At 40.7% G+C, this 12,209-nt stretch overlaps 1 protein-coding gene across 5 annotated transcripts in view; it reads right to left on the minus strand.

Annotated features, from left to right (window-relative positions):
* Nucleotides 1-12,209, minus strand: part of vapb (VAMP (vesicle-associated membrane protein)-associated protein B and C) — a 139,709-nt gene that overhangs the window by 100,796 nt on the left and 26,704 nt on the right. For all 5 annotated transcript variants that reach the window (XM_060919077.1, XM_060919074.1, XM_060919076.1 and 2 more), the window contains one exon: nt 4,358-4,461. In XM_060919077.1, the coding sequence (XP_060775060.1) occupies nt 4,358-4,461 (104 nt within the window). The remainder of the gene's footprint in view (nt 1-4,357; nt 4,462-12,209) is intronic.

Below are 12,209 nucleotides of genomic sequence, written 5' to 3' on the forward strand. Positions count from 1 at the left end.
TACCCCATCAGAAAGAGAAACGGCGCCTTGCACACACCAATGCCTCCGATGGAATGTACGGTCCGTGTATCATCCGATCATTCAAGTATTCCATTCAATCTGGAAAACGAGGTTGCGGTTTTGTTTTGCTAGAAATGGTCATCTCCGATGTAAATACCGTGTGTCTGTTTGCTTCGTGGTGTTTCGCTCCTCTGTGCTCTGTTTAGTAACTCATTCCATAGTGAAATTACATGCCTGTATGGAACTAAGTAGCCATGCGCTCAACTCGGATCATACAGCTGATTCGCGAAAAAAACAACAACAAAAGACTTAAATCATCATGTGAATGGCCCATATGGTAATTTACCCACACCCCCCAGCAGGCTACAGTCCTGACAAAAACGAGACAATTTGCAACAAAAAATGTATGCTTTTCCAACAAAACAATCTATTATCTGAAATACTGATTGCATTCTTCAAGATCTCAACTTGCACATGATGGAAAAAAACAAAAATCACAAATTTCGAAAAAAAAATGCTTCTTTTGCGATTATCTCGGATTCGTTTCGGCCGACATGTGTCCCTGGATTTGGTGAGGGGTCACAATTATCAAAATTAAAATAGAAGAATGCTTGAAATATTTTAGTTTATGTGTAATGAGTCTAGGATTTATTAAATGTTCACTCTCTTAAATAACTGATGGAAAATATCAAACTTTTTCATGATATTCTAATTGTTTGAGGTGCACTAGTATTGTGAAAGCTGTGAAGAAAAACCTTAAAAACAACAGTCAGTGACAACTACCTCAACAGGCCAGAGGTAAAGGAGCACTGTTCAAAGAAGCACTGTTTAAAGAAGATTTCAAGAAGCCTTCAAGCCACACTATATGCAAACCACTCATCAGCAGCAAAAATAACCTGGAAAAGCATAGAAAAAGAAGAATGCAACTGACGATGTCAGTCGGATGTTGGCATGATGTAATTATTAAAAGCAAAGGATATGCAAGCAAAGTCATGTTGTATTATTTACTTTAAGACTTAAGATTTGTTCCTATTTGCTCACCATAAATTTAGGTGGTCTGTCAAAGACGTCTAGATGTAAATATCAAGAACTCTAATTCAGTGTTTCGCAAAGTGTGGTCCGCGGACCACTGGTGGTCCGCGAGAGACCTCAAGTGGTCCGCGAGGTGATCTACAAATGTAGTCAGCGTTTTCAAGATAAGCTAGCGTATGCTTTGTAACATTATTAGAAAGTTAAATTTATCCAATCTTGTTTTTAACAGCAATCAAATGGGCCTGTAATTTCATCATTATTATTATTTAAAAAGTGTTCTGCATCTGAATTTGCACCACATAAAACTTGTAGTGTGCACGTGCTCTTATTCCGCCTCTCATCTCTAGGCAACAGTCACCTCACAAATCTCTGCCTCACAGGCAAACAGGCAGGCAGACCTGAAAACAAGCAAACGAAAATTCTGAACATATCCTAACTAGCTCGTGTTCGTGGCGATTTTTTTTAATTTACTGAAAGTGAAACAACAAGGATGGAGAAGTGGCTGACAGGTTCAGTTAAGAAGAAAAAAACTGACACTACTGACACAAGCATCAATAAGGAGAAAATGCAAAGAAAAGAAGATTCAGTTAGCACGGAGTCCCCAACACAGGAAGAACAAGCTCGGCAGACTAAACCAACGGCAAAGGTGAAAAGAAAATACCACAATGAATATCTAAAGTTGGGATTTTTCTGGACTGGGGATTCTGAAGATCCCAATCCCCACTGTGTCCTGTGCTATGAGATTTTAGCCAACGAGGCAATAAAGCCAGCAAAACTCAAGCGCCACATTGAGACGAAACACAAAGAATGCATTGGCAAACCGTTAGCATTTTTCGAGAGAAAATGTGAGGAACTTAAATGCCATATGCGAAAGGAGACGAAGCAGTACTTCGCCCCCGGAGAAAATGCCAAGGCCACAGAAGCCTCTTTTATGGTATGTGAGCTCATCGCAAAAACTGGCCAACCTTATTCTATTGCCCAGACCTTGATTAAACCCTCCGCGAAATTAATGAATAAGATAATGCTGGGAGAGAAAGCAAGCAATGAAATTGAAAAAGTACCACTCTGCACTGACACCGTCCAACGGCGCATAGTAGTAAAGGCCGAAGATGTGAAAAATCAGCTGATTTCACGGGTCCGCCAGAGTCCACTTTTTTCTCTCCAACTAGACGAGTCCACGGACATCGGCAATGAGGCAAACCTTTTATGTTACATGAGATATATATATGATGGGGCTGTACACAATGACTTTCTTTTTTGTGAATCCCTACAAATGAACACCACAGGGGAGGTGATTTTTGACTGTTTGAATGCCTTCATGTGTCAGAGTGGCCTGGACTGGAACAGGTGTGTCGGTATTTGCACTGATGGTGCCACTGCAATGACCGCAAAACACAAAGGCCTGGTTGCACACGTATGCGCAGTTGCTCCATTCGCCGCAGCATCACACTGCTATATTCACCGGGAGCAGCTGGCAGTGAAGAAAATGCCACAATGTCTGAAAACAGTTCTGGACGAGGCGGTTAAAGTCATTAACGGGATTAAGGGCAAAGCACTGAACACACGCATTTTTAAAGTTCTGTGCGAGGAAATGGGAAGCAACCACACGAAACTGCTTTTCCACACAGAGGTGCGTTGGCTGTCTCGTGGCAAAGTTTTAACCCATCTTTTTGAGCTGTGCGACGAAGTGAAGTTGTTCATGCATCAGAACGAGGAGCTCTACAACCAAATGCATGATTTTCAATGGCTGGCAAAGTTGGCATACCTTGCTGATATTTTCAGCTTCCTGAATACATTGAATTTGGCCCTTCAAGGCGCAACAGTCACCATCTTTACTGTGCAGGACAAAGTTAAAGCAGCACGCACGAAAATCGAGTTGTGGTGCACACACCTGGATCGATTGGAATTCGACAATTTTCCAACTTTGGCTGACTTCTTGCTTACAGCCGATGAGGTCCTGGACACAGACACAATCACTGCTTTCAAAGAACACCTGCGTGGCCTTCACTCGCAATTGGAACGATACTTTCCGGAATTAGACACGGACTTGGAGTGGATCAGAAATCCATTTGGAGACAAAACGCACATCGAACGTGTCAGTTCTGCATTATCTGCAAGAGAGGTTGACAGCCTAGTGGACATTGCAGCGGATGGCTCCCTAAAGATGGCATTTAGGGAAAAATCACTAACAGATTTCTGGGTTCATGTGCAGCCAGAACACCCCAAACCTGCCGAGTCTGCATTAAAAACACTCCTGCCATTTTCATCCACATACAGATGCGAGGTTGGGGTTTCAGCACTGGTTGGGTTGAAAACTAAAAAGCGAAACTGAGTCAATGTGGCCCCCAATCTCAGATTAAAGCCATCCAGCTTGGAACCAGATATTAAATCATTGATGCTTAGTATGCATCAGCACCACTCATCCCATTAAGAAAAAAAAAGAGTCAGTTTTGAGCAGAAGACAAGTAAGTGTAATCTGTTAAATCTAAAATTTGCTTTGTTCATTTCAGTTCATTCATGTTCCTCCTAATTTTAAACTATTGATATGAAATGTTCTGATTAACTGTTTGCTGAATTTTAAAACCTCCATACTTTTGCCTTTAAAAACCACGGAGGATATGGAATGGATAGGCCTTTAATGTATTTAGTTAACCATAATTTTTTCAATTAAAAACACCTAATAGTACACATCTCTGTATGGTCTGTGTGTGTGTGTGTGTGTGTGTGTGTGTGTGTGTGTGTGTGTGTGTGTGTGTGTGTTGTGTGGGGCCGGGGGTGGGGTTGGGGTGTTGACAGGTGGTCCCTGAAATTTTTTTGGGACAAAGTGGTCCTTGGTCTGAAAAAGTTTGAGAAACACTGCTCTAATTATATTCTTCTTTTGATCTCAAACCCAAGTGTCTTCAGTGTATCGTAAAAACAAAAGAATTGGCCTTACTGTTCCAATCCTTTCAGAAGAGACTGTAGAAGTATATTGTCCTTCTCACCTGACAGCAGTACCTGACCTCTTTAATGCTCTTGTGGCTGAATGGACAAATCCCTACAGCCACGTTCCAAAATGCAGGGGAAAGCCTTCCTAGACGAATGGACTAAATCTGGAATGGGATGTTCAAAAAAGTACATAAAAAAGTACATATGGGTGTGGATCAGGTGTCCACAAACTTTTGACCATAGAGTATACATTTTGTTACTGGTAAGTTGTGATGATAAAATAGCAATATAACACTAAAAGCTACTTCCTGTACACTGCTTATTCCCACACACAATTCTGAGATTTAGTCCCATGTTTATAAAAGCCTTACTTTATTGCTTCTGGATGAGTACTCACCAGGCCTTCCATGTCAGTCATGTCAGATGGGGCTATTAAAGACTGCACCATAAACTTGTGCTTGCTCTTCTCATTGGGATCATAATCAAATGGCTGCAGCATAACTACAAAAAGAGACATCAAAAATTAATTAGAAAATAGTCAAAAACAGTTTGACTACTAACCACTAATGTCAACATGGGAATTTTTTTTTCTATAATAAATCTGACGATTGATAGAATTATTTTAAACCTGTAGCTGCAATGTTATCCGATGTCACACCAATGACAGAAAGCTCATTTTATTTTACTGAATTAGACTGATTTTTTTTCTGATAGTAGTCAATTTTATTTCTGTCCTTTTCTTGTGAATGATGAATTTAATATGAGACAGCAAGGTGGAAGTAACAAAGCTTTCCTAAAAAGAAAGGCAATGAAAGAGCAAATTAAAATCTCAGTTGTCTATAGAGGGCTGCATGGTGGTGTAGTGGTTAGCGCTGTCGCCTCACAGCAAGAAGGTCCGGGTTTGAGCCCCATGGCCAATGAGGGCCTTTCTGTGCGGAGTTTGCATGTTCTCCCCGTGTCTGCGTGGGTTTCCTCCGGGTGCTCCGGTTTCCCTCACAGTCCAAAGACATGCAGGTTAGGTTAACTGGTGACTCTAAATTGACCGTAGGTGTGAATGTGAATGGTTGTCAGCCCTGTGATAACCTGGCAACTTGTCCAGGGTGTACCCCGCCTTTCGCCCGTAGTCAGCTGGGATAGGCTCCAGATTGCCTGCGACCCTGTAGAACAGGATAAAGCGGCTAGAGATAATGAGATGAGTTGTCTATAGAAATGTAATGAAAATTAATTTTGCCATTTTCGTTGCCTCTGTCATTTGATCATTCAAGCAAGCATTTTGGTCTCGCTCGTTCATCATAAGCAATTTTCCAATCTACATTGTTTACATTGAACATTACTGGCTATTTCAAATTGTAGCAAGCCCTGGGGGAGGTACAGAGAACAAATGCAACAGGCCAAGGTGAGGCGTAAACATATTGTTTATACAGGCATATAAACATATTGTGGCAGTGGGACAAATGTTCACCCATCAGCTGAGGACAGACAGGAGGTGGGTCGAACCAGCAGGTAACACTGGTCATTCTCACTCGTGTCTTATGTGACTGTGGCCCAGGAAAACCACCGCATAAGCAGCGCATTGCTCCATGACAGTGCTTCAGCACCACTGTTTTCGACAGCCGAAAGCAGCTGGAGCAGTATAATTGGCACTTCATTTCACCCTTCCTGAGCAGCCAGGAGAGTATATAGAGGCGCTGGCCACAAAAGTTAGTGAAGCTCATTTGGCGTGCACACATTGATTCTCACTCTGATTCAGGGCACCTCACTGACATCGAGGACAACACTGAAGAACTCAGAAAGCCTTCCCTTTGATGCCACATCTGGCTGCCTTCATTGCCTCTGAACAACCACCGAAAGACCCAGATGCAGCCAGTTGCCTCCTGCGACCTCACCACTGGCAAGCTTGAGTCCTCCAGCACCCGCACTGACTGCATGCTTCACCTCCCTTACACTTCCCCAAACTTTCTTGCTGTGAGGCGACAGTGCCACTACACTACCGTGCCACCCAAGCAACATTAGGTAGGATGTTTACCTTAAAATAGCAGCTTCAAAATAATTTTGATGGTACATTGACTTATAACAGGGAGATTGGCTTGTCTTCCATTCCAAGCCTGCACCCGGTTCACTATGTAACTCTGGTAGAGCATCCCCAGGGCTCCAGCTAGTTTATTTTACCGGGGTGCCATGCCCTGCCCTCCAGAAGATGTGCCCTGCTCTCCAATACCAGTACCATGCCCAAATTTATATGTGCCCTACTCACTACTTTCCAGAACATTCCAAGCACCTGGCACAAATATTCAGTCACAGAAAGTGTGCCCTAACAAGTGTTGCTGATTTGCAATGAAAGTAATGCATGTTGACCAATCACAACACACTATGACCAGGTTATAGTCATGCTCTGTCGACCATTTTGTCTTATTACAATAACGCGTCAATGCAAAAGTATTCATCCCCCTTGGTGTTTGTCCTGTTTTGTCGCATTACAAGCTGGAATTAAAATGGATTTTTGCACCATTTGATTTACACAGTATGCCTACCACTTTAAAGGTGCACATTGTTGTTTTATTGTGACACAAACAATAATTAAGATGAAAAAACAGAAGTCTGGAGTGTGCATAAGTATTCACCCCCTTTTGCACGAAACCCCTAAATAAGAACTGGTCCAACCAATTCACTTCATAAAAATCACATAATTAGTTGATTAAGCTCCACCTGTGTGCAATCAAAGTGTCACATGATCTGTCACATGATGTCTGTATAAATCAACCTGTTCTGGAAGGACCCTGACTCTGCAACACTACTAAGCAAGCAACATGAAAACCAAGGAGCACTCCAAACAGGTCAGAGACAAAGTTGTGGAGAAGTATAGATCAGGGTTGGGTTATAAAAAATATCCCAAACTTTGAATATCCCAGGGAGCACAATTAAATCCATTATAGCAAAATGGGAAGAATATGTCACCACTACAAACCTGACAAGAGAAGGCCGCCCACCAAAACTCACAGACCGGGCAAGGAGGGCATTAATCAGAGATGCAACAAAGACACCAAAGATACCACTGAAGAAGCTGCAAAGATCCACAGTGAAGACGGGAATAACTGTCCATAGGACCACTTTAAGCCATACATTCCACAGAGTGGGGCTTTCTGGAAGAGTGGCCAGAAAAAAGTCATTGCTTTAAAAAAAAAAAAATCACATTTGGAGTTTGCCCAACAGCATGTGGCAGACTCCCCAAAGACATGGAAGAAGAATGGTCAAATGAGACAAAAATGTAACTTTCTGGCCATCATTGGAAATGCCATGTGTGGCGCAAACCCAACACCCTGAGAACACCATCCCTACAATGAAGCATGGTGGTGGCAGCATCATGCTGTGGGGATGTTTTTCATCTGCAGGGACAGGAAAGCTGGTCAGGACTGAAGGAAAGCTGGATGGCACTAAATACAGGGCAATTCTGGAGGAAAACCTGTTTGAGTCAGCCAGAGGTTTGAGACTGGGACAAAGATTCACGGTATAGCAGGACAATAACCCTAAACATACTGCTAAAGCTACACTGGAGTGGTTTAAAGGGAAACATTTAAATATGTCTTGGAATGGCCTCATCAAAGCCCAGACCAAGTGAGAACCTGTGGCATAACTTGAAGATTGCTGTACACCAATGCAACCCATCTAAATTGAAGGAGTTGGAGCAGTTTTGCATTGAAGAATGGGCAAAATTCCCAGTGGGTAGATGTGCTAAGCTAATAGAGACATACCCCAAGAGACTTGCAGCTGTAATTGTAGCAAAAGGTGGCTCTATAAAGTATTGACTTTTTTTTTTTTGGGGGGGGGGTTGAATACTTATGCACACTCCAGATTTCTGTTTTTTCATCTTAATTATTGTTTGTGTCACAATAAAAAACAATGTGGACCTTTAAAGTGGTAGGCATGTTGTGTAAATCAAATGGTGCTAACCCCCCAAAAATCCATTTTAATTCCAGCTTGTAATGCAACAAAACAGGACAAACACCAAGGGGGATGAATACGTTCACAAGGCACTGTATGTTTGAAAAGCAGCGATGCCTACAAATGCATGAAAGAAAAAGAATTGGTGAGCAGCAAGGAGCTCACAGTACTTAGCATCTCTGTTTGCCGGAACAGAAGTAGATCTAGAAATTGAGGACTAAAATTCAGTCAAAAGTTATGACCGATAGACCGAAACTCTGGATATAGACCATTGAAAATTTAGTCACAAACGTTAACATTTTCTACTAATATTAATGATCAATTAATGCTATTAGTATTAACTAACGTTAGACCTAGTCAAGGCTAATTACAATTGGATTGCAACCATTTAATTTTAAATAGGCCTAACTGTTAGGTCTGCCATTAATATTATAATATAGCAATAAATCTAGACGTTCGATCTTTACAGTCAGATTGCTGTATGCATGAAAATGCATGAAAGAAAAAGAATTGGTGAGCAGCAAGGAGCTCACAGTACTTAGCATCTCTGTTTGCCGGAACAGAAGTAGATCTAGAAATTGAGGACTAAAATTCAGTCAAAAGTTATGACTGATAGACTGAAACTCTGGATATAGACCATTGAAAATTTAGTCACAAACGTTAACATTTTCTACTAATATTAATGATCAATTAATGCCATTAGTATTAACTAACGTTAGACCTAGTCGAGGCTAATTACAATTGGATTGCAACCATTTAATTTTAAATAGGCCTAACTGTTAGGTCTGACGTTAATATTATAATATAGCAATAAATCTAGACGTTCGATCTTTACAGTCAGATTGCTGTATGTCAACAGATCTAACATTACTAATCTATATTTGGTCCATGATCTCATTTTAGGCAATCATAGATCTGTAAATCTTCTCTAATATTTTTGCGGTAATAAATTAAAACTAACAATCCCAATGTACCATATTATTAATATGGTACATTGTTAATAGGGCGGTGTAGTGGTTAGCACTGTCGCCTCACAACAAGAAGGTTCTGGGTTCAAGCCAAGCGGATGACAGGGGCCTTTCTGTGTGGAGTTTGCATATTCTCCCCGTGTCTGCGTGGGTTTCTTCTGGGTGCTCTGGTTTCCCCCACAGCTCAAAGATGTGTGGTTAGAGGCAGCCTTGGGCTGAACTGCCTTTGAGCTTGACACCTAACCCCCAACTGCTGCCCGGGTGCTGTAGCATGGCTGCTCTGTGTGTGTTTATTTTCACTGCTTCAGATGGGTTAAATGCAGAGGATGAATTTCACTGTGATTGAGTGTGCATGTGACAAATAAAGGCTTCTTCTTATCCGTGACTTGCAAAATACAGATACATGATCAAAGCTAAATTTATTAGCTTTGTTATTAATGCTTGGAGTCCTTATATGCATGCCACGTGATTGCGCTCTGATCAAGAACAGGTGTATAGTAATTAGTCCTTGAGGCACTTGCTGCTCGCTCAGAGTGCAAATGCAAGTGGATAAGAGTGACATAGCAAGAGTGACATTATGAAACGTATTATACTGGTTAACTAAGAAGTATCAGATTTGCTTGCTTTTTTAGAAAACGTAATCTACCTTGCATAGTTACCCAGTATGGCTAATTTTGCATGACAGATTCTTTCTCTATAGTGATGCAAGCAAAATTGCCCGCGATAATCATAGATACCCTGCCCTCTTGGAAAAGCTACCTGGAACATTGAGCTCTGAGACCTCTCGCATAACCCATGTAATGCTTTAAAGCACAAAGAGAACTGTAATGCTTTATGGCACCCTGGCCAGCTTCCAAAAATCGGCCAAGCAACACTAGCCATGAAAATAAGTTAAATCAATATTCTTAGTATGGCATCATGGCAGTCGAGGTGAAGAGACCAAAGATAACGCTGTCAGAGGAAGCCAGGAACAGAAAGAGAGAGAGAGTGACTGAGCAAGAGACCAGACAAGAGTAAATCTGTGCCTGGCTTTTATTCATTGACAAGAGCTAAGAAAGATAAAAGGTTGCAAGACATATGGCAAGTTGGGCTTCTTTCTGTTGAATTAGCAAATACTAGTGCATCTCAAACAATTAGAATATCATGAAAAAGTTCAAAATTTTCCATCAGTTATTGAAGAAAGTGAAAATTTAATATATTCTAAACTCATTACATAAAGTAAAATGTTTCAAGCATTCTTCTATTTTAATTTTGATAATTATGACCAACAGCGGAGGGCTCAAAATATTTGAATTTTTTCATTTTGAGTTTCAGTAAAACAGTATAAATACCATGTATTTTTCAATCTAGTTCAGTACACACAACCACAATCATGGAGAAGACTGTTGACTTAATAATAGTCTTCTGGACAACTGTCAACACCCTCCACAAGGAGGGTAAGCCACAGAAGATCATTGCTGAAAAGGCTGGCTGGAAAAGGTGTACAAGCAACAAGGATGACCACAGCCTTAAGAGGATTGTCAAGAAAAATCGATTCAAGAACATGGGAGAGCTTTACAAGGAGTGGACTGAGGCTGGTGTCAGTGCAAAAAGATCCACCATGTACAGACGTCTTCAGGAAAGGGGCAACAACTGTTTCTAATTCCTAATATTAAGACATTCCTGAACCAGAGACAATGTCAGAAGCATCTTACCTGGGCTAAGAAGAGAAAGAACTGGACTGTCGCTCAGTGGTCCAAAGTAAATTTTGCACTGCATTTAGAAATCAAGGTCCTAGAGTCTTTAGGAAGAGTGAAGAGACACAGAATCCAAGGTGTTTGAAGTATAGTGTGAAGTTTCCAGTCTTTGATGATTTTGGGTGCCATGTCATCTGCTGGTGTTGGTCCACTGCGCTTCATCAAGTCTAAAGTCAATGCAGCCATCTACCGAGATTTTAGAGCTCCATCTGCTGATAAGCTTTACAGAGATGCCGATTTCCTTTTCCAGCAGGACTTAGCACCTGCCTACAGTGCCAAAACTACTACCAAATAGTTTGCTGACCATGATATTACTGTGCTTGATTTGCCAGCCAACTCACCTGACCTGAACCCCATAGAGATGGGGTATTGTCAAGAGGAAGATAAACACTTGACCTGAAAATACAGACACACTGGAGGCTGTCAAAGCAACCTGGGCTTCAATAACATCTCGGCAGTGCCACTGGCTGATTACTTCCATGCCACTCTGCATTGCTGCAGTAATTCATGGTAAAGGAGCCCCAGCCAAGTACTGAGTTAATGAACATACTTTTCAGAAGTTCGACATTTCTGTATTATAAATCCCTTTTTGATTGTTCTTAGGAAATATTCTAATAATTTGAGATACTGGATTTCTGATTTTCATGTTATAAGCCATAATCAAAATTAAAATTTAAAAAAGTCTTGAAATGTTTCACTTTATATGTAATGAATATAGAATATATTAAATTTTTGAATTCATTTAGGATTTTTTAAATTCAATTAGGAAAAAAATATTTTATAATATTTTAATTTGAGATGCACTAGTACAATTCTAATTCCAAAAAAGTTGTGACGCTGTGTAAAACAAATAAAAATAAGAGTGCTCTGAGAGCACAATATCCCACGCTGGCAACTATGCCGTAACTCTCGTAAAATGCAGTCGCATTTTACCAGAGTTACGGCATAGTTGCCAGGGTGGATAAGGCGCCATACCATAAATCAGGGGACACGGGTTCAATTCCGGCCCGAGATCATTTCCCGATCCCTCCCTGTCTCTCTCTCTCCCGCTCATTTCCTGTCTCTACACTGTCCTATCCAATAAAGGTGCAAAAAGCCCAAAAAAAATCTTAAAAAAAAAAAAGAAAGCAAGCACACCTTGATGAAATTGACAAAGTACAAGTTTGTTAATAATCAAGGGCATAACTCTGGTAAAACTTGCCCAAATTAAATGAAATTTCAATATGCATATAAGTGTCATATAACAAAGCCTTTTGCCAAGTTTGGTGAAATTCCTCCACAAATTATGAGAGGGGTTGATTTCAGAAGAACATACACCCTTATGAAATTGTCAAAGTAAAATTGTGAGAAGAGTTGATTTCAGAACATACACACATGAAATTGTCAAAGTACAAGTTATTTAATCAAGGGTCAAAACTTTGGTAAAATTTTCACAAACGAAATTAAATCGCAATGTGTATTACCGTCAAATAACAAGGCCTTTTGCCAAGCTTCGAGAAATTCTTCCAAAAATTGTGAGAGGAATTGATGTCAGAAGGCAAGCACACCTTCATGAAACCGTGAAAGTACAAGGTTGTTAATCAAGGGCCACAACTCTGGTAAAATG

This window comes from Neoarius graeffei, chromosome 4 (assembly GCF_027579695.1).
Source record: "Neoarius graeffei isolate fNeoGra1 chromosome 4, fNeoGra1.pri, whole genome shotgun sequence".
Lineage (NCBI taxonomy): Eukaryota > Metazoa > Chordata > Actinopteri > Siluriformes > Ariidae > Neoarius > Neoarius graeffei.